This window comes from Microcebus murinus, chromosome 1, assembly GCF_040939455.1.
Source record: "Microcebus murinus isolate Inina chromosome 1, M.murinus_Inina_mat1.0, whole genome shotgun sequence".
Lineage (NCBI taxonomy): Eukaryota > Metazoa > Chordata > Mammalia > Primates > Cheirogaleidae > Microcebus > Microcebus murinus.
The window spans coordinates 118,398,121-118,419,201 of NC_134104.1; the positions used below are offsets into that span (position 1 = coordinate 118,398,121).

The 21,081-nt window shown below is 42.5% G+C and overlaps 1 protein-coding gene and 1 pseudogene across 1 annotated transcript; one reads left to right on the forward strand and one right to left on the reverse strand.

Moving 5' to 3' along the window:
• Positions 1–3,316: 3,316 nt before the first annotated feature.
• On the reverse strand, positions 3,317–3,593 carry LOC109730517 (small nuclear ribonucleoprotein E-like; annotated as a pseudogene).
• Positions 3,594–14,167: 10,574 nt separating this feature from the next.
• Positions 14,168–20,898, forward strand: A4GNT (alpha-1,4-N-acetylglucosaminyltransferase). The gene is made up of 2 exons (XM_012787736.2): positions 14,168–14,578; positions 20,284–20,898. The coding sequence occupies exons 1-2, from the start codon at positions 14,168–14,170 to the stop codon at positions 20,896–20,898; spliced, it is 1,026 nt and encodes a 341-aa protein (XP_012643190.2).
• Positions 20,899–21,081: the final 183 nt, after the last annotated feature.

Here is a 21,081-nt window from a genome sequence, read left to right on the forward strand (position 1 = left end):
AAGCAGACAAAAAGATACACTGGGGAAAAGAATCCTTATTCAATAAATGGTGCTGGGAAAACTGGATAGCCACATGTACTACAGACTGAAAGAAGACCCACACCTTTCACCTCTCACAAAAATCAACTCACGCTGGGTAACAGACTTGAACCTTAGGTGTGAAACTATTAGAATGCTAGAGGAAAATGTTGGAAATACTTTACTAGACATTGGCCTAGGCAAAGAATTTATGAAGACCCCAAAGGCAATCACAACAGCAACAAAAATAAACAAATGGGACCTGATCAAATTAAAAAGCTTCTGCATAGCTAAAGAAACTGTCAAGAGGGCAAACAGACAACCCACAGAATGGGAGAAAATTTTTGCAAGCTACACATCTGATAAAGGGCTGATAACTAGAATCTATTTAGAACTCAGGAAAATCAGCAAGGAAAAAATCAAACAACCCTATCAAAATATGGGCAAAGGACATGAACAGAAACTTCTCAAAAGAAGACAGAATAATGGTCAACAAACATATGAAAAAATGCTCAACATCTCTAATCATCAGGGAAGTGCAAATCAAAACCACAATGAGATATCGCTTAAGTCCAGCGAGAATGGCCTTTATCAAAAAGTGCCCACACAACAAATGTTGGCGTGGATCCGGAGAGAGAGGAACACTCCTACACTGCTGGTGGGACTGCAAACTAGTTCAACCTCTGTGGAAAGCAATATGGAGATACGATACAAGTAGATCTACCATTTGATCCAGCAATTCCACTATTGGGCATCTACCCAAAAGATCAAAAGTCACTTTATGAAAAAGACACCTGCACTCGAATGTTTATAGCAGCACAATTCACAATTGCAAAGCTGTGGAAACAACCCAAGTGCCCATCAATTCATGAGTGGATTAATAGAATGTGGTATATGTATACCATGGAGTACTACTCAGCTTTAAGAAACAATGGTGATATAGCACCTCTTGTATATCCCTGGATAGAGCTGGAACCCATTCTACTAAGTGAAGTATCTCAAGAATGGAAAAACTAGCACCACATGTACTCACCAGCAAATTGGTATTAACAGATCAACACCTCAGTGGACATATAGGAGTAACATTTATTGGGTGTCGGGAGGGTAGGAGGGGGGAGGAGGGGATGGGTATATACAATCACAACAAGTAAGATGTGCAACATTTGGGAGATGGACGCTCTTGAAGCTCTTACTCGAGTGGGGAGGGGGACATGGGCAATATATGTAACCTTAAGACTTGTACCCCCATAATACGCTAAAATAAAAAAAATTTAAAAATCAGTGGCATTTTTCTACAACAGCAATAACCAGTAAGGAAAACTGATAGAAAACAACACAGCAACAACAAAAATGATAACATTTCTGAAAACTGATAAAAAATGTGTAAGACTTAAATAAAGAAAAATTTTTTTGAGGCAGCGTCTCACTCTGTTGCCCCGGCTAGAGTGCTGTGGCATCATTTTAACTCACAGCAACCTCAAACTCCTGGGCTCAAGCAATCCTTTTGCCTCAGCCTCCCAAGTAGCTGGGACTACAGGCATGTGCCACCATGCCTGGCTAGTTTTTTCTATGTATTTTCATTTGGCCAATTAATTTGTTTCTATTTTTAGTAGAGACGGGGTCTCACTCTTGCTCAGGCTGGTCTTGAACTCCTGACCTTGAACGATCCACCTGCCTTGACCTCCCAGAGTGCTAGGATTACAGGCGTGAACCACCGCACTGGGCAGAAGTTTAATTTCTTTTTGATTTCTAGGAGTTTTTAAAATAATAGAGTATTTATTAATTTTGCTTTTGATTGTCTCTGACTTACTCTTAAGTAGTCTGTAATCACTGAGTCTTTAGGTCTTTTGATAAAATAAAATCATAAAATAAAACCCAGAATCAGATTAGCCCACAAAAACAATGTATGGCTTAATGAATTATTATAAGGTGAACACCCTGTAATTACCACCCAGGTGGTAGAACTTTACCATTCATCCCAGAATCCCTCTATGTGCCCTATCCTGATCTCAACTCCCTTCCTTCCTCCAAAAGTATCCATTATCCTGTCTTTTATTTTATTTTACTTTTTAGAGACAGGTCTTACTCTATTGCCCAGGGTGGAGTGCAGTGGCAAGATCATATAGCTCCCTGCAGCCTTGAACTCCTGGGCTCACATAATCCTCCTGCCTTAGCTTCTTAAGTAGCTAGGAATACTGGCATGCACCACTACACCTGGCTAATTTTTAAACTTTTTGTAGAGTTGAGGTCTTGCTATGTTGCCCAGGTTGGTCACAAAATCCTGGCCTCAGCAATCCTCCCAAAGTGCTGGGATTATAGGTATGAGCCACTCTGCCTAGTTGATTTGGGTCTTTTTTACATCTTTCACATGTCTTAATTTTTGTTGAACATATTGAATACATTTATAGTAATTGTTTTAATGTCTTTGTTTGCTAATTCTAATGTATGTGTCTAGTTCTGTTTTTTTTTTAAATAAAAACAATCCCACAGCATTTATTGTCATTTTGAAATAACACACAAAAGCCTACACTCAGATGTTTCCAGTAGCTTTATTCATAATTTCCAAAACTTGGAAGCAACCAAGATGCCCTTTAAGTAGGTGAATGGATAAATTAACTGTGGTATATCCAGACAATGGAATGTCATTCAGCACAGAAAGAAATGAGCTTTCAAGCCATGGAAAGACATGGAGGGAGCTTAAATGCATATTAATCCATAAAGAAGCCAATCTGAAAGGGCTGCTACATACTGTATGATTCCAACTATACGGCATTTTAGAAAAGGCAAACTATGGAGACAGTAAAAAGATCAATGTTTGCTAGCTGTTAGGGTAAGGGAAGTATGAATAAATGAAGTACAGAGGATATTTAGGGCAGTGAAACTACTTTGTATGATATGTATTATTGGCGGATACATGTCATCATAAATTTGTCCAAATCCATAGAATGTATAACACCAAGGATGAACCCTAATGTAAACTGTGGATTTTGGCTGATAGTGATTTGCCAACATGGGTTCATAAACTGTAACAAGTGTACCGCTCTGGTGGGGAATGTTGATAATAGAAGAAAGTTGTATAGGTTTGAGGGTGAGGTATATATGGGAAATCCCTGTACCGCCAGCTTAATTTTGCTGTAAAACTAAAACTATTTAAAAAATGAAGATAATTATAAAAAAAGAAATAACCTAAGTATAATCAAAACAATATGAACAAATGTTTTAGAACTATACTCTCAACAAAGTACACCTACAAAAACTATATTACCTTCTCAACAATTTCTCACTTCATTGATCATTTCTAGTTGGAGACACTTTGTAGCAAAGTAATATTATCTCCTTTTAATATGATCCGACCCAGTTGTTTTCGTGTCACTGTTTTAGAATGAACCTCTTCCACATTATCTAATACAAGGTTTGTATACTCATCAAAACTAATGATACAGCTTTCTATTCGCATATTCACTTGTCATAGAGCCACACCTGAACCTGGGATCTATTTTGTAAGTATCTGAAGATGAGGTTGATGGGCTGCACCACCACCTTTGCACTTTCTGGCCCTAGCCATGGTATGCCATGGATGATGATGAATCTCACAAAGACCACATTACCTCAGAAAGCAGCTTCTGCTGGGTTGCTTTTAATTGAGTTTTCCGTTCGTTATAGGTGTTGTGTTTTCTTGCTTCTTTGCATGCGCTTGGCAATTTTTGATTAAATTTGAGACATTGTGAATTTTATTTAGTTGTGTGCCAGATTTTTTTTTTTTTTTTTTTTTTTTTGGTATAAATACCCTTCAATTTGTTCCGGGACCCTTTTGAGTTAGTTAATCCTTTCAGGCCTTGCTTTTAAGATTCGTTAGGCAGTATCAATACTGTGTTTAGTATAAGGCTAATTTTCCCTTAGTGCTGAGACAAGAGCTTTCTGAGTTCTCTACCTGATGTCCTAAGAATCATGAGATTTTTCAGCCTGTACAGTGGGCACGGGCACTATTCCTGGTCCTGTGTGAGTGGCAGGTGCTCTCCTCTCTAATTCCTTCCGGTGGTTCTTTCTCCAGCCACAGACTGTTCCCTCATACACATGCTCTGATTTTTACCCTGCTGAATTCTAAGAATGATCCTCCATAGATCTCCCAAGTTTTCACTGGTGTAAAGCTCTCTCTTCTCCAGTACTCTGCTATCTCAATCTTCCTAGATGCTAAGCTCTGTCTTTTTAATACAGTGAGTCCACGGGCTGTGCCTGGGTTTCCCCTCCCTGTATGGTGGCCTAGAAATTATCTTGAGGGAGTAAGCCAGCACAATCACAGGACTCCCCTTCTTTGTTTCCTATCTTTCAGTCCTTCATTGCCTGATATTCAGTGTCTTCAAAATAATCGTTTCATGTATTTTGTATGTTTTTTGTTTTAGGCGAGAGGGTAAACCAGGTCCCTTTACTCCATCTTCCTTAAAGTGGAATTCTCTAATTTGATTCTGTTCCTACCAGTTTCTCCTGTGTTGGATAGGAGACTAGTCGCTCAATTCTCAGAGTTCACAGAGGTTTACGCTAGTCCAGCCCCTCCAGATTTCCTATGGGCCCCTTGCATTCATCCGCTATTGTACTGGACAGAACTCCAAGTTTCAGTGCTGTTCTCACAGTACCTTGCTACCCTTTCCAGTGAATATCTGTTGGACACTTTGAGTTTCTCCTGGTTTCAGGGCTGATTGACTCTCTCTGTTTTTTCCAGCACAGAGCTGGTACCATGGAATTCTTAGGGCTATTGGTGGTTTGCCATCATCATTTGTATTTTGGGATTTATTGGTATACTTTGTCACCTAGTTTTGTTGTAAATATTGCCTGTGGGATTCTGATTTTACAGTTTAGTTGATCTGCCTGTTTTTATATGGGGATTTCGAGAGATTAAAAAATTATGCTGTTATTTTCCCAAAATTCTGCTGAGATCTCTCCAGATAAAATTTATTTCTGTACCATATCATATGCTTAATCTGGACTATCATTTTCACTAATAATTTGTGTGTTTCCCTCCTAAATAATTTCAAATTCTTTCCCTCCTAATACTATTTATGCCACATTTGTTTCTTTTTCTCTTTTCCCCCCTCCTCTCCCTCTACTTCTTTTTCTTTTTCTTTACTTCTTCCAAGAATATTCTTCTTCACCCAGTCACAATTTTGTTTACCTGTTTCTTACCTTTTCATTCATTTATATCAATTTACTCCCAGCACAGGTGTTCTACCATTGCTTCTGCCTTCTGCAGCCATTTTGTCCTGCTGGTGCAGCTGCTCCAAAGGCACGTGGGGAAATCAGAAAAAGGAGATGGCCCTTCAATACCTACCACAGATTAAGACATACCAAAAAAAGCCAGTGGAATTTTAAAATTCCTACAGGCATAGGAACAGAATAGACCAATGGAACAAAAGAGGAAACTGAGAGACAGCTGCACATATACATGGGGATATCCATATGGAGACTCGCTATGCGATAACAGTGGCATCACAACAGAGAAAGCATGAACTGTTTTGTAGATGATGTTGTGGAAAGTGGTTCACTGTAGGGAGAAAAGGAAAAATCAGTCTTCATACCCTGTACAAACGGGGACTCCAGACGAATGAATAAACTTAATGTGAACTGTGGAATTATACAGAAAGAAAAATATGTAGGAGAATATCTTTGTGACTTAGGAGTGAGGAAGGTCTTTTTCAAAATGATTCCCAAGGCACAAATCATTTAATGAAAGCAACTCTTGTATTTATTACATCAAAATAAGAATATCTATTAAGTAGAGGACACCAGAGACAAATTATTTAATTTGTCATGACATCTTGGGAAAAGATAGAAAATCAACATGAGACTAATATCTAGATTCTATAAGGAAATTGTAAATTTGCAATAAAAAGGCAGAGAACCCAACAGAAAGATAAGCAAAGTGCATGAAAAGGCAATTTAGAGAAGAGGAAACCGAACAACTAACTTATATGTGAAGAGATGCTTATCAGAGAAATGCAATTTAAAATAATAGTGAGACACCTCACAGGCACACTGGTGTATGCTGACAATCTAGCAATTGCTCACCACCCCAGCACTTAAATGATGGGCACACGAATGAAACAGTTACCATGGCAAAGATAGAGGCCATGTATTGGCCCAACGGCATAGACTCCCACTTAGCAAGACCAGACTAACTACTGCTGCCTGTGTGTGTCCAACTTGTCAGCAACAGAGATCAACACTAAGTCCTTGATTGGCACTATTTCTTGAGGAGACCAATTGGCCGAGTTGGTTGGCTACATCAGGCTCTTTCCATTGTGTGTTAGAGTTCTCCACAGAAACAGAACCACAGGGATATATATATAGAAAGAAAAGAGGAGATTTATTACAGAAATGGACTCACACAATTATGGAGGCCAAGAAGTTCCACGATCTTCCATCTGTGAGCTGGAGCCCAGGAAAGCCAGTGGTGTAATTCAGTCCAAGCCCAAAGGCCTAAAAACCATGGGGAGGGGTGGTTGGTAGGGGGAAGGTTGGAGTAAGTTCTGGGGTCTGAAGGCTCGAGAACCAGGAGCTCTGATGTTTGAGTGTAGGAGAAGATGGATGTGCCAGCTCAAGAAGAGAGAGAGAGAGAGAGAGAGAGAGAGAGAGAGAGAGAGAATTCACCCTTCCTCAGCCTTTTTGTTTCATTCCTCAACAGATTGGATGATGCCCACCCCCAATGGATCCACCTTCAGGTGGAGCTTCTTTTATAGGTTGCTGATTCACATGCTAATTTCATCTGGAAACACTCTCACAGACACACCCAGAAATAATGTTTCCCCAGCTATTTGGGCATCCCTTAGCCCAGTCTAGTTAGCACATAAAATTAACTATCACACATCGGAAGAGCCATTGTTCATCCCCTGAATGAAAATCACAGGTATGAGTTTTCTTTTCCTGCCTGCAAAGCCTCAGCCGAAACACTATCTGGAGGTTATGGAATGCCTGATCCACAGGCATAGAATTTCATATAGCACAGCATTGGACCATCATTTTACAGTGATGGAGGTGCAGGGGTTGGCCCATGACTATCGTTGTACCACTGTATCACATATCATACCATTCAGAGGCAGCTTTCTGGAATGCCCTTCTGAAGGTGCAGCTAAAATGTTAGTTTGGAGAAAACACTCTAAAATAGTGGGTACCATTCTTCAGGACCCAACAATATATTTATGTCAATTCAGAGACTTTATATGGTACTATGTTCCCAATAGGAAAAATACAAGAATCAAGGGGGTGTAAGTAAATGAGAGCAGCTCCACTGACCATCCTCCTAATGACCTATTAGGGGTTTTGTGAATCTTGTCCCTGCAACTCTGAGATCTTCAGTGTTGGGGGTTCTGGTCCCAAATAGAGAAGATTCTTTCCAGGTGATACTGCACAGGTCCTGCTGTGTTACAAACTACTGCAGGGCACCTTGGACTTCTTGTGGTTTGGGACCAGCAAGTAAAAATAGCAGTTACACTGCTAGAAGCAATTAACCCTGATTAGCAGGAGGAGGTAAGGCTACTTTCACACAATAGCAGCGGGGGAGGGGGTGGATAGTACAAAACCTAGGAGATCTACTTTGGTGCCTTCTGGTATTCCTTTGTCCAGCCCATTGCCCATTGTAACTGGAGCAGACAGGTGCAGTAGCCCTGAGCTGAGAAAGATATAACTGTCAAGCATTCAAGCACTTAAGGGAGTTGAGTTGCACAATTAGCTAAGCTGTCAACACTTGATGAGGTGACCTCTGAGGATTTAAAATGAATATTGGAGGAGGAAGAGGATGAGTTGTAGCCCTGAGATCAACACAGTGACTGAAGCTATAGTTCATCTCATTATCCTCTTTCTTGTTAATTTTCCCTCAGGAAGAAAGACTCATGGAAACCATAGAAGTGCTGCTCCTTAAACCTATGTGGAGAAGTAGATATGTGTAGCTCAAGGAGTGTACTGCGGCAGCCATGAGAATGTGCCTCATGGACCTCCAACACTAGGCCCAAGGGCCCTACCTGCTGCACCTTGACATACATCACTGAGTTTATGCCAAGGCCACACCTCCCACAGGTTGCTCCCAGCTAATGGTTGCATGAAGCAAGGATATTGAGGTAGACCACACAGGACTCTAAAGACTGACTTTGGATTGATGACTTCCAGATGACTTTGCTGAAACTTCCTTTGACAAGGACAGCCTTAGACAAGGGAGCCTAGGATGCTAGCCCTGGAGCTTCTCTTAGATATGCATTGTGATCTGACAAGCTGACCCAGCCTTACATAGCTCCCTTCCTATTTTTTCTCACATAGTCATTTCCCCTGATAAAATCCTTGCACAGTTAATCTCATCTTAGTGTCTGCTTCTTGGAGGACCTGAACATATATAGCTGTGCATGAAGGGTAACGAGAGAGAAGAATTAAGAATGACTCCCTGGTTTCTACCTTGGGCAACTGGGTGCATGGTGATTGTCAGGAACTGATATAAGGGAGACCAGGAATTTCTATTTAAAGAGAAAGACATAACAAGAGGACAGAGTGGGGGTGTGTATGGAAGGACAAAAGGAGGGAAAGGCCTTAGTTAAGGAGATAGTTCCACGTGACAGGGGTTTCTGTTGCAGGTGAAGTTACCCCTTTCCTACTGAGGCCTGGGTCTGGTTCTCGAAATCTTAAGAGCAGCTCCCATCTTACCCATGGCTCAAAAACAGATTCTCATAAAAATATGTGTAGGGGGATTAGAGAAAAGCTTACTATGGGTTTCTGTATTAGTCAACTCTGGTTGCTATAACAAAATGCCACAGATTGGGTGGTTTAAACAACAGATATTTATTTCTCACAGTTTGAAAGCTGGAAGTCCAAGATCAAGGTACCAGCAGGTTCTGGTAAGAGCTCTCCTCCCGGGTCCTCCACCTTCTCACTGAAGGTGGCCTTTCCTTGGAGCAAACATGTCTTCCTCTTCTTCTAAGGGACCCTAATCTAAAGCTAATTACCTCCCAAAGGCCCCACCTCCAAACACCATCACATTGGGGTTAGGCTTCAACATATGGATTTTGGGGGGAGGCAAACATTCAGTCCCTAAGAGTTTCTTTCAGCCATATTGGGATTCTCACAGACATTTAGCTTTTATAAAAGTCCTGTGCCACGTGTACAGCTAGCATATGTGGCCCTAAGATGTCACCAACCTTACAGGAAGAAGGAACTAAAGCCTGGCTTGTAGCACTTGACAGCGTAGTCCCTTTGAACAGCCCTCCATTCTCAGAGAGGTGCCTGTGTTTTCTTCAGGCCTCTTGCAGACCCTGTGATTCAGACTTAGAGAGAGGTGTCTGGGGCTCAACTAGTTCCCTGAGAACAATTATTTTCCCTTAATCTCCCTGCCTTTATCCTCCACCTCCTTTTTTATCTGCAAGTAAATTTTAAAAAGGGGGAAAATGACGTGTGAATATAAGAATTTCCAGAACAAACCCAGAAAGCTATTCTTGATAGGTATGTAATCAGGGTTATGTTTGAGTGGTATATCTGAGTGGGGAACAAAAAGGATTATTACCAGAAACACAAGGCTAGAACCATTTTCTTAGAAATGCAGAACAGTTCAAAATATTGCTACGGGACAAAGAGATTTTTACTCTGGCACTAACTCACTGACTTATAGTAAAAAGTTATTTTTTTCCAGGATATAATGTTGATGATGCCACTCCTTAACATGCATCAATTATTTTATTATTCCTCTGTGGGTTTCCTAGTGTTATGCTATGAATTTTTCTCACTCTGTAGTGAAAGGCCTCTGTCCGGCCAACTCTCCATTCATGTAAACCCAGCACTCTAGTCTTTGTTCCAGCTTCAGAACAGTGGTGAAAGGAATTGGCAATTTGATATCACTGTGTGTATTGATTTTTCCCTGTTAATGGCCAAATGCTTTAACACGTTTATCGGTCCTACTAGCTTAACAAATATATTAAAAACCGGAACTATGGTTCCAAATGCTCCAAAATAAATAGGACAAGTATTGCTAGCTTAAATGTTTCCTTCTCACAATAAATCTGAGTTCAAGGAAGATACAGAATTAAGAGTTACGCTTTTCATGTGCAATTCAATTCAGCAAATATTTATTGTTAAAAATTCCTTCGACTTTCCTCTTCTTAATACAGTGGGTCCTTTATAGAAGAGAGAGTTTAGTCCCAAACACTGAACTATTCTTTCCAACTGAGGTTATCAGAGGTTATCCATAGGGCCGAAGAGTGGGGAAAATCTCTCCTCCAGTTCTGTGGTTTTCCTCCCTGGTCTGCCTTTTCTTTACACCAGCTCCAAACATCTAAGGAACAGCATTGTAAAATAGAAATAACACTCGATTCAGAGGTTTTGCCCTATCCTGTTCATTTATTTTATACCAATCCACATTTCCTAAGGTCTCATCAGTTAGCAACAACTACCCTGGCTCCGTAGTCCATTGGATTGACCAAGGTAGCTTACATTATAATGGAGGAAGCAAGAACTCTCTCACACAAGGCAGAAATTCCTCGGAAAGTAGACAATAGCTGGATGCATATATGACTGCACCAGTGTCTTCAGACCTATGTGTTGCTCAAAGACAAGCAGCTCTTTGCACATCTTTGCTCAGGTATCTACACTGGGGTTTCTAGGGGTTGCTTGGCTGGTTGGAGAAGGCCTGAGATTGTGTAGTGAAGAAAATTGGAGGAATTTTGAACAGAGTTGGTGTCACAGAGCATCAAAGAGCAGGGACATCCCTTAGGGAAGGTGATAGGTAGGAGGAGAAGCTGTGGATAAGTGGCATCCAAGGGTAAGGTACTGACACAGGATATGGCCCAGGGTTCGGGGTTTCCTGAAGCCCATCCTTGGAGCCACTCGGGCTTTGTGGATTCTGGGTTAAGAGCTGATGCTGTGACAGCTGCCTGAGTAGACAGAAAGTTAGTATGATACAGGCCAAGGGAGCCCGAAGGAAGTGGAGTAGAATGAAGGGGAAGTAGTTCTGTTCCTCGGACTGGAGGGAATGCTGAAGGATGAATCTGGGGGCCCTGGGAAGTTCCAGGTAGCGTGGCCCAGATGATAGGAGGCCTTCTCAGGAAGACTTGGGAAGGACATCAGGCTGTGATCCTAAAGAGGCCTCAGGTACCAGTGACCTGGCTTCTGCACATATCTTATCAACTCTCATGTATGGTTGAAGATTTTCTTCTTAACCACTTCGGGACCAGCGTCGACAGCCACAGATGAACGTGCACAGCGACTTTAGCTGACAGCCGTGATATGACTTTTCTAATTTTTCATTTATCAAAATAAAATTGTGAACATTTAAAAATAACGTAATAAAAACATATATGTATATGTTACCTATTCTGATTTACATTACAAGTAAAGCTTCCTGTAAAGTAAAACAAGCTTTCAGTGCTTTAAAGCTTTCCTCATCACACAAGAACAAAACGGATTCGTCATCAATGCACAGCACAAGCTATCGTGTGGACTATGAGTGCGGGCTGTGGGCAAGGTTTCGCAGCCGGTGAGCACTGTACCGAAGTGGTTTAAAGGCTCACTGGGAACTAGTTTTCATGCGTCTGAAACAACAAAACAAAATAACTTAATGTTTCACATCAGGGAGTCCAGATACCATCCAAATTGATTCTATTTTTCTCTGCTTTTCATTGGTGGTCTGTGAGAGTTGCTTCTTTGGTTTACACAGCCCTTTCATCCTCACAAGGAACTGGAGGTCAGTCATTTTTCTGCAGTTTACAAAGCAGTTGAGGCTCTGGGCAATTTAGGGACTTGTCTGGTGCCCTCAGCCTGTGGTGGCTGAAGTTACACTCCCAGCCCAGTGCTGTTTCCTTCATACCCTCTACTTGGTTCTTGGTCTGACTGGTCCTACTTTTTGTGCTTAGGATTTCACTGTATCACTGATGCTCACATCCATCCTTGCCTGACAAAGACCATTAACTGCTCTCTGCCTCAATCACTTGTTCAGTGATTTTGGCTATTGGGCTAGCAGGTGGGTGGCACTAAGATATGAGACCTACATGAGACTCATGTCCTGGGAATGCATCACTCCCACAAATGGAGCCCTCTAGTTACTCTCAGATGGAAGCAGAGGCACTCATCTCCATTCCCTTTTGTAGAAAAGAATAACCAATCTATCCAATGCCAGAGAACTTTAGAAAGATGCCAAGGCACCCTGAGCCCAAAAGTGATGAGGTCCAGAGAAGAAATTCAGCTCCAAAAGGAAGAAGTGTGTGGAGACCCAAAAGCTGTTTTGGTGGATCCTCTGACACATAGGAACCAGAAGCCATTGATGAGTGGGACAGTGCTAACTCCTTTGATCTAGGACCTGCTATGTCAGAATCCCAAGTTTGCTCAGGAGGGGACACGCCTGCTCACACCAGAGCATCTGGGGGAATTGTGGATACCTGTTCCTGGCCAAGAGCAGGCTCCGGGCTAATGACAGGTGACCTCTGAGCAGAAGATGGGTCCAAAGAGGGTTACTAAATGCTCATTTCATGGGCAGGAGAATAGACCACAGGAGAGTGAAAGTACCTTGGGAGATGTGGGGATTGCCACATCAAGGGTGACAAAAATGATTTTGTGAGACTGGGAGGAGGTTCATTTCCCTCAAGGAGGACTTTGGGGCAAAAGGGTCCTTCCTGCAGCCACTATACCTGATACTGGAGAATCAATTCTCATTCTAGATTATTGGGCCTTCGGACTACTAGGTTTTGTCCATTGCTTATTTGTGGTAATGGGGTTTTTTTGTGTGTTTTAATCAGAACTTGTGTTTGCAAAGGAGGAGTTTGTACCAACTTACAGGATTGTTTGATGCAACTTTTCCAAGTTTCTGTGCTTGATTTTGATTCAAACTAAACTGATGGAGCACAGGATGTGTTCTCTCCAGGGTTATGCTATGATACAGTTTTTGCCGGGTGAAATGATCCCCTCACAGCCTCTGCAATAGATTCATAAACAGGCAGAATCAGTGTGTGGGTCACCTGAAAAATCTTGTGAACCACCTATTGTCCCCAAGTGTCTATATGTGGGTGAACTTAGTAAGGGGAGGAGCTTCCCAGGGACTTCCTGTGTTTACCCTTAATCTTCTGCCAATGATTTACTTACCCCTGTATTGTTGAATTGGAAGATTGGGTAGTGATTTATCAGAAAGTGTAGCAGGAAGAACTTGTCATTTCTAAGACCTCAAATAGTGGCTAACTGCAAATTTCTGTCTAGAAGGTAAGCTCTGATTTATTAGTTTTGTCTTTTCTAAAAGAGTTACATGGAATGAGAAAAATAGATCTCCCAAGAATTTAGATCTCTGCTCTCCTAAGTTAGCTAGAGTCAGAGCTAACATTTATGGAGAGGGAGGCCCTGTAGGCAATGATTCAGAGCCTGGGCTTTGGTGGTGGGTAGACCCAAGTTAGAGCCATGGCTCTGTTACTTGCTAACTGCATGATCTTGGCAATTTATTTAACTCTTTAACCTTCAGTTTGCTTCCTTGGTTAATTTTCTTCTTAGAAGTATTAGTTTTTCAGTAAATCATCTTGGATTTTCTAGGAAGGCAGTCATATTTTCTTGAAACAGCGATACTTTTTGCCTCTTCTAATATTCATAGTTGAGATTGCTTCTCTTGTTTCCTTATATTGCTGATGATTATTAGATCAATACTGAATAGTAACAGTGATAATGGACATTTATATCATATTCCTGACCTTAACTGACTACTTCAAATATTTCATATTAAGTGTGATAACTGATATATGTTTTGGTGGATGTTGTTTATCAGCATAAGAAAATTTCCTCGTACTTTTTAACAATCATGAAAGGATGTCAAATTTTATCACATTTTGGCATCTAGTGAGCCCAAATGATCACATAGCTTTTCTTCTTTAGTCTGTTAAGATAATGCATTCATTAATAGTTTTCCTATTAACTAATTATTTGTTATATTGAATCATTCTTAAATCTAAGATAAACCCTATTTGGCTATGATACATTTTTCTTTTTAATATTGGTGAACTTGATTTAGTCATATTTCACTTAGGATTTTTTTCATTTAAGTTTGTAAGTGATTTCATGCATCATTTTCTCATGTGCTATCTTTACCAGGTTTTATGAATGGCATGTTTAATTAATTGTGTTGATTTAAAGGAGCAGCCGGCAGAGAGAAGTGGACATGCTGAAGGAGCTCCAGCTCTCCCTGTCTGCCATCCTGCTGTTCGCCTGTGGCTTCCTCTACCAGTTCACCCTCAAGTCCAGCTGCCTCTTCTCCTGCCTGCCTCCCTTCAAGTCCCAGCAGGACCTGGAGGCTCTCCTGAGCCATGGACACAGCATTGTGTTTCTAGAGACCTCAGAGAGAATGGAGCCACCCCCAATGGTCTCCTGCGCTGTGGAATCCGCTGCCAGGATTTATCCTAAGCGGCCCGTGGTGTTCTTTATGAAGGGTCTCAGCAACTCCACACAGTTGCCCTCAAACTCCACACACCCAGCTTTTTCCCTCCTCTCAGCAATAGACAACGTTTTCCTTTTCCCTTTGGATATGAAAAGGCTGTTTGAAGACACACCATTGTCTTCATGGTACAGTCAAGTAAGTTTTCTGGGAAACTTAGAATGTCAATGAAGGGTATAGATGAGTAATCTGAGGGTAGGGACTCAGGGTGGGAGATAGAAATAGAACCCATCTTTAGGTTGCCTCGCCCTCTTTCTACCACAGGGTTCCAATATAAGTAAACAGGAGAAACTTAAGCTAGGCCTATCTTTTTTTTTTTTTTTTGAGACAGAGTCTCGCTTTGTTGCCCAGGCTAGAGTGAGTGCCGTGGCGTCAGCCTAGCTCACAGCAACCTCAAACTCCTGGGCTCGAGCGATCCTTCTGTCTCAGCCTCCCGAGTAGCTGGGACTACAGGCATGCGCCACCATGCCCGGCTAATTTTTTAATATATATATATATATCAGTTGGCCAATTAGTTTCTTTCTATTTATAGTAGAGACGGGGTCTCGCTCTTGCTCAGGCTGGTTTTGAACTCCTGACCATGAGCAATCCGCCCGCCTCGGCCTCCCAGAGAGTTAGGATTACAGGCGTGAGCCACCGCGCCCGGCCAGCTAGGCCTATCTTTAGCCTAGTGTTTTGCTTCTAGACTTATTTCTTTTAGGATCTGGGTTACTTTCCCAGACTACCCTTAACCAAATGAGTTTTTATATCTTTTCCAGGTGTATAGAACACTTATTTTTCACTACAGTTTTAAACCCATTTATGTTAAACTGTTTTTTGCACATGAGGTAGAAACCAGACAATATTTAACATGAAAATGATTTAAGTAGAAAATTCATAAAGGATCAGTGGAGTGCTGCTATGTGAGATTGAGTTGTATTAAGATATGATTGAGAAATTCCTGGAATGCTTAGGATATTGTAATCCTCATTTTAGTAGCATAGCATAATAAGGATATTATATTTCAATCTAATATTTCTCTTACAGAGGACTGGAAGTCAGGTAATGCTTCAGAAAATTACAGTACAACCACTCAGTGATTCCATTATGTAGGCTTTAATTATGGTATTTTTCTGGCTTTTGTGGTATTTTTCCAGACATTTTCTGGCTAAGCAACGAGGTCTGAGAGGGAGAGGTCTGGTGGGCCAGGCCGGTAAAGGATAGGGCTGGGGGCAGCCCCAGGCTCAGTTTTATTTTGGACCCAGTGACTTCTAGGTCCCAAAGTGCCCATTTCTTCTTCCAAAGAGCCCAGAAGTCTCAGATTGAGACCTGTCAGAAGGAGGTAGAGCTACTCAATGGATTGAGCTTCCACCTGCCAACAGCAGGGTTCCCTACCAGTAGGTGGCACTGCCCTGGCAGTGATAGGACAGGTGATGGTCTAAGGAGGCAGTTACTGGGAACAGAGGGGACATGCTAGCTTGGTCTCTGCAGCTCTCAGTGCTAGCCTGCCAGAGGGTGCTCGAGGAGTTTTCAAGTTTCTTTTTTTTTTTTTTTTTTTTTTTGAGACAGAGTCTCGCTTTGTTGCCCAGGCTAGAGTGAGTGCCGTGGCGTCAGCCTAGCTCACAGCAACCTCCAACTCCTGGCTCAAGCAATCCTCCTGCCTCAGCCTCCCGAGTAGCTGGGACTACAGGCATTCGCCACCATGCCCGGCTAATTTTTTTTTGTATATATATTAGTTGGCCAATTAATTTCTTTCTATTTTATAGTAGAGACGGGGTCTCGCTCTTGCTCAGGCTGGTTTCGAACTCCTGACCTCGAGCAATCCGCCCGCCTCGGCCTCCCAGAGAGCTAGGATTACAGGCGTGAGCCACCGCGCCCGGCCTTCAAGTTTCTTGATACCTGGGCTAGACTAACACTACCTAAATTGTATTTGTATTTTGCCCCTTGAAAAAAGAAATCTTTAATCAAATTATTTGGGGAGAGGCTGCATACTGCATTCTTTTCTCACAGATGAATCATGCACATGAGGATATTAAAGCCTCTTTATAGTTCTGAACTAAAGAAATTTAACTTGATTCAACCTATCACTTCCCAAATTTGAGTATATAACCCGTTTTCAGTGTGACACATCTCTTGAAACTAATGTGCCATAGAGCGCAGTTTGGGTTGCTCTGAGCTGCACCTTAATGTTGGATTTTAGGCAAGATGGGTCCTAGGATGCAGAGCCCTTAAGTGTCTGCTCCATCTGAGCCTGCTGGGTACTACATTAGGCTGTGCATCTACAGCGATCATCCGCAATACCTGGGGGATGCTAGGCAAGGGCATGTTCTGCCTGAGTTAGGCCCCCACAGGATAGCTGGGGACTATCACTTACTGGTGACCACTGGGTTTGCTGCACCGATGGGACAACTGCAATGCTTGAAGATGCCCAGGACTGAGTACTATGGGCATAGGGTGCGAATAGTCAACAGTCCTTTGAGCAGTCAGATCCCCAAGCCTCTTTCTGAAGCTTTTAAATTGATGTTAGTCTAATACCCTCATCAAGGCATCAAGTCATCAAGGCAGGCTTCCTCCTTCTCCAGTTCTGTGTGGCTTTTTGTTTTTTTTTTTTGAGGCAGAGTTTTGCTCTGTCACCCCAAGTAAAGTGCAGTGGCATCATCATAGCTCACTGCAATCTCAAACTCCTGGGCTCAAGAGACCTTTCTGCCTCAGACTCCTGAGTAACTGGGACTACAGGCGCACATCATGGTGGCCGGCTAATTTTTTAATTTTTAGTATAGACAAGGTCTTGCTCTTGCTCAGGCTGGTCTCAAACTCCTGAGCTCAAGCAATCCTCCCGCCTTGGCCTCCTAGAGCGCTAGGATTACAGGTGCGAGCCACCGCGCCTGGCCCTATGTGGCTTTTGACATTCTATATCTCTGGGTCTGTCCACTAACAATTGCCAATTTATACAATAATCATATTTACTTATTTTAACCAAAATCTTGTTTCTTTTGAATGAGTGGATATATGAAGTCAGACTGCCTGGGTTCAAGTCCAATCTCTGCCTCTTACACTGGACAAATGACTAAAGTTACTTCTTGGTCCTAATTTTTAACTTAAAAAATAAGAATCATTACAGTACCCAGTACCTATTTTTGAGGATTTGTGTAGATTATAAAGAGTTTGGAACAATTATTGATAAATGTTAGCTATTATTATTTATGAGATATTTGGTAATTGTATACAATGTGATGATTTTTTAACAACTTGTGTAGATTTCTGCAAAGTTTAGTTAATCTGCTTTCATTTGACTTTATTGCAGAATTTTAAAGAATGTTTGCTTTGTCAAGAGACAATCATTGTTTAATCTTTTTTTTTTTTTTTTTTGAGACAGAGTCTCGCTTTGTTGTCCAGGCTAGAGTGAGCGCTATGGCGTCAGCCTAGCTCACAGCAACCTCAAACTCCTGGGCTCCAGCGATCCTTCTGCCTCAGCCTCCCGAGTAGCTGGGACTACAGGCATGCGCCACCATGCCCGGCTAATTTTTTTTTTTATATATATATCAGTTGGCCAATTAATTTCTTTCTATTTATAGTAGAGACGGGGTCTTGCTCTTGCTCAGGCTGGTTTTGAACTCCTGACCTTGAGCAATCCGCCCGCCTCGGCCTCCCAGAGAGCTAGGATTACAGGCGTGAGCCACCGCGCCCGGCCCATTGTTTAATCTTTTTTTTTTTTGAGACAGAGTCTCGCTTTCTTGCCTAGGCTAGAGTGAGTGCCATGGCGTCAGCCTAGCTCACAGCAACCTCAAACTCCTGGGCTCAAGTGATCCTCCTGCCTCAGCCTCCCGAGTAGCTGGGACTACAGGCACGAGCCACCATGCCCGGCTGATTTTTATATTATATATATTAGTTGGCCAATTAATTTCTTTCTATTTTTATGGTAGAGACGGGGTCTCGCTGAGGCTGGTTTTGAACTCCTGACCTTGAGCGATCCATCCGCCTCGGCCTCCCAGAGTGCTAGGATTACAGGCGTGAGCCACCGCGCCCGGCCATTGTTTAATCTTTTAACCAACATATTTAAACTCAAAAAAATACCTTTTGCTTTCCGTATTCACATTTTTTTTTTTGAGACAGAGTCTCACTTTGTTGCCCAGGCCAGAGTGAGTGCCATGGCGTCAGCCTAGCTCACAGCAACCTCAAAGTCCTGGGCTCAAGCAATCCTACAGCCTCAGCCTCCTGAGTAGCTGGGACTACAGGCATGCACCACCATGCCTGGCTAATTTTTTAGATATATATAAATATATTATTTGGCCAATTAATTTCTTTCTATTTATAGTAGAGATGAGGTCTTGCTCTTGCTCAGGCTGGTTTTGAACTCCTGACCTTCAGCAGTCCAACTGCCTCGGCCTCCCAGAGAGCTAGGATTACAGGCGTGAGCCACCGCGCCCGGCCTATATTCAAAATCTTAGCATTCCATATGAGAACACTGACAGTTATACTGATTTATTTTTATTTTTTTTGAAGTCATTTTCTGGTTTGCTCACATTTTAGCATTTGCAATCATCTGTGGCTCCTCCCCATCTCCCATCCAGTCCATCCGCAATCCCGACTAGCTCTATCTTCAGCATAGACCTGGAATCTGACCAGTTAGTTCTCTCTCCCCCACTGTTACCACCTTCATCTCTCACCTGGATTATTTTACCAGCCTCCTAACTTGTCTCTTTGCTTCTGCCCATGCCACCTCCCAACCTCCCAGACTGTTTTCCACACAGCAATCAGGGTGACCCTTTGAAGACTAATTCAGATCACATCACTCCTTTCTTCCAAACCTTCCAGATAATGTCAAAGTCTTGGCTCCAGCCTGCACGATCTGCCCTCCCTTCTCACTGCGACCCTTCTCTCTTCTCTGCTCTGTTTCAGCCACGCTGTCTCCTCCTGTTCCCACACATGGTGAGTGTGCTTCTGCCTCAGGGCCCTTGCACTTGCTGTTCCCTTAGAACTCTCTTATCCCAGATTTGGGCGTGGTTCACCCACCCGCTTCATTTAAGCTTCTGCTGGAACTAATGTAATACAGCATTCTACCCTGCACCTTTCACAGCTCGCTCACCCAGCTTTTCATCTTCATAGTCTTCATCAATACCCACCACAGTATACATTTATTTGTTTATTGTCTGTCTCCTCGCAGGAGGGATTTGTGTCTGTTTGTTCACTGCTGTGTCCTTAGCAGCTTTAACAGAGCTTCGCACACAGGAAGTAGGCCCTCAGCAAATATTATTAAAGGAATTAATAAGTTACCAAAGGTATGCGTTTTAAGACTCTTTACCAATTTTTTAAATAGCAGACATATTGATTTTTTCTTAGTTTCCAAGTTTATTTTTTTCTTTATCAGAGTTTAGCATTTTTAGGGCTTTATTTGATTTTTCCTTCACAGTTTCAGATTTGTGGCTAATGCACACCCACGCCGAAGAATGACTCATACTCATATTGTGAAATCTCTTCTGGATTTCTTCTTTATTTTTCCACTGCTTTATTTTATTTTATTTTATCACATTATGGGGGTACAAATATTGTTAGGGTTACATATATTGCCCCTGCCATTCCTACCCCCCCTTTCCACTGCTTTAATTAAAAAAAAAGATTTCATGAAACCTTTAAAAGTTGCTAAAATCTTCCTGTTGATACTGATTTGCGGTACACTTTCTATTTAAAGGAAAAGCTTTGAGGTGAAGGTAAGTTTGGTAAATTTGCAACTCTGGGCTTGTGGCAAATATGTGTTTGGGAAGCTGGCTTGCTTCAGCCCCGCTGGCTGCTTTGGGTCTGGCCTGGGCTGTGGCGCCCCTCCCTGTCCCTGGCTGCTGGGGGCTGATTTGCACCTGCCCCTGCAGATCAACGCCAGCGCAGAGAGAAACTGGCTGCACGTCAGCTCGGACGCCTCCCGCCTGGCCATCATCTGGAAATATGGTGGCATCTACATGGACACCGATGTCATCTCCATCAAGCCCATCCCCGAAGACAACTTCTTGGCTGCACAGGCTTCTCAGTACTCTAGTAATGGGGTGTTCGGCTTCCTCCCCCGCCATCCCTTCTTGTGGGGGTGCATGGAAAACTTTATTGAACACTATGATTCAGACATTTGGGGCAACCAAGGCCCCAATTTGATTACAAGGATGTTGAGGGTGTGGTGCAAACTCGGAGACTTCCAGGAGGTGAGTGACCTCAGGTGTCTGAACTTGTCCTTCCTACACCCCCAAAGATTTTATCCCATCTCCTATCCAGAGTGGAGGCGCTACTACGAAGTCTGGGATACAGTCCCGAGCTTCAATGACTCTTATGCCCTGCATTTGTGGAACTACATGAACCAGGAGGGGAGGACTGTGGTTAGAGGAAGCAACACACTGGTGGAAAATCTCTACCGCGAGCACTGTCCCAGGACTTACAGGGTCCTGATTCAAGGCCTAGAGGAGTCAGTGACTGGGGAGCTGGGTCTAGGTAGCCAATAGAACCAATGCTGGATGGCTGCTGCTACAGCATGGAACTGGACACTTCCTGGAGTGCTACACTCTCACCTAATCTCTACTCTCTCCAGGAGGTTGGGGGCTTGCCCACATATCAGTTAGGATTATCGTTCTTTGTCTATAATAGAACAATCCCCCCCAAAAAATAGTGGCTACAAAACATAGATG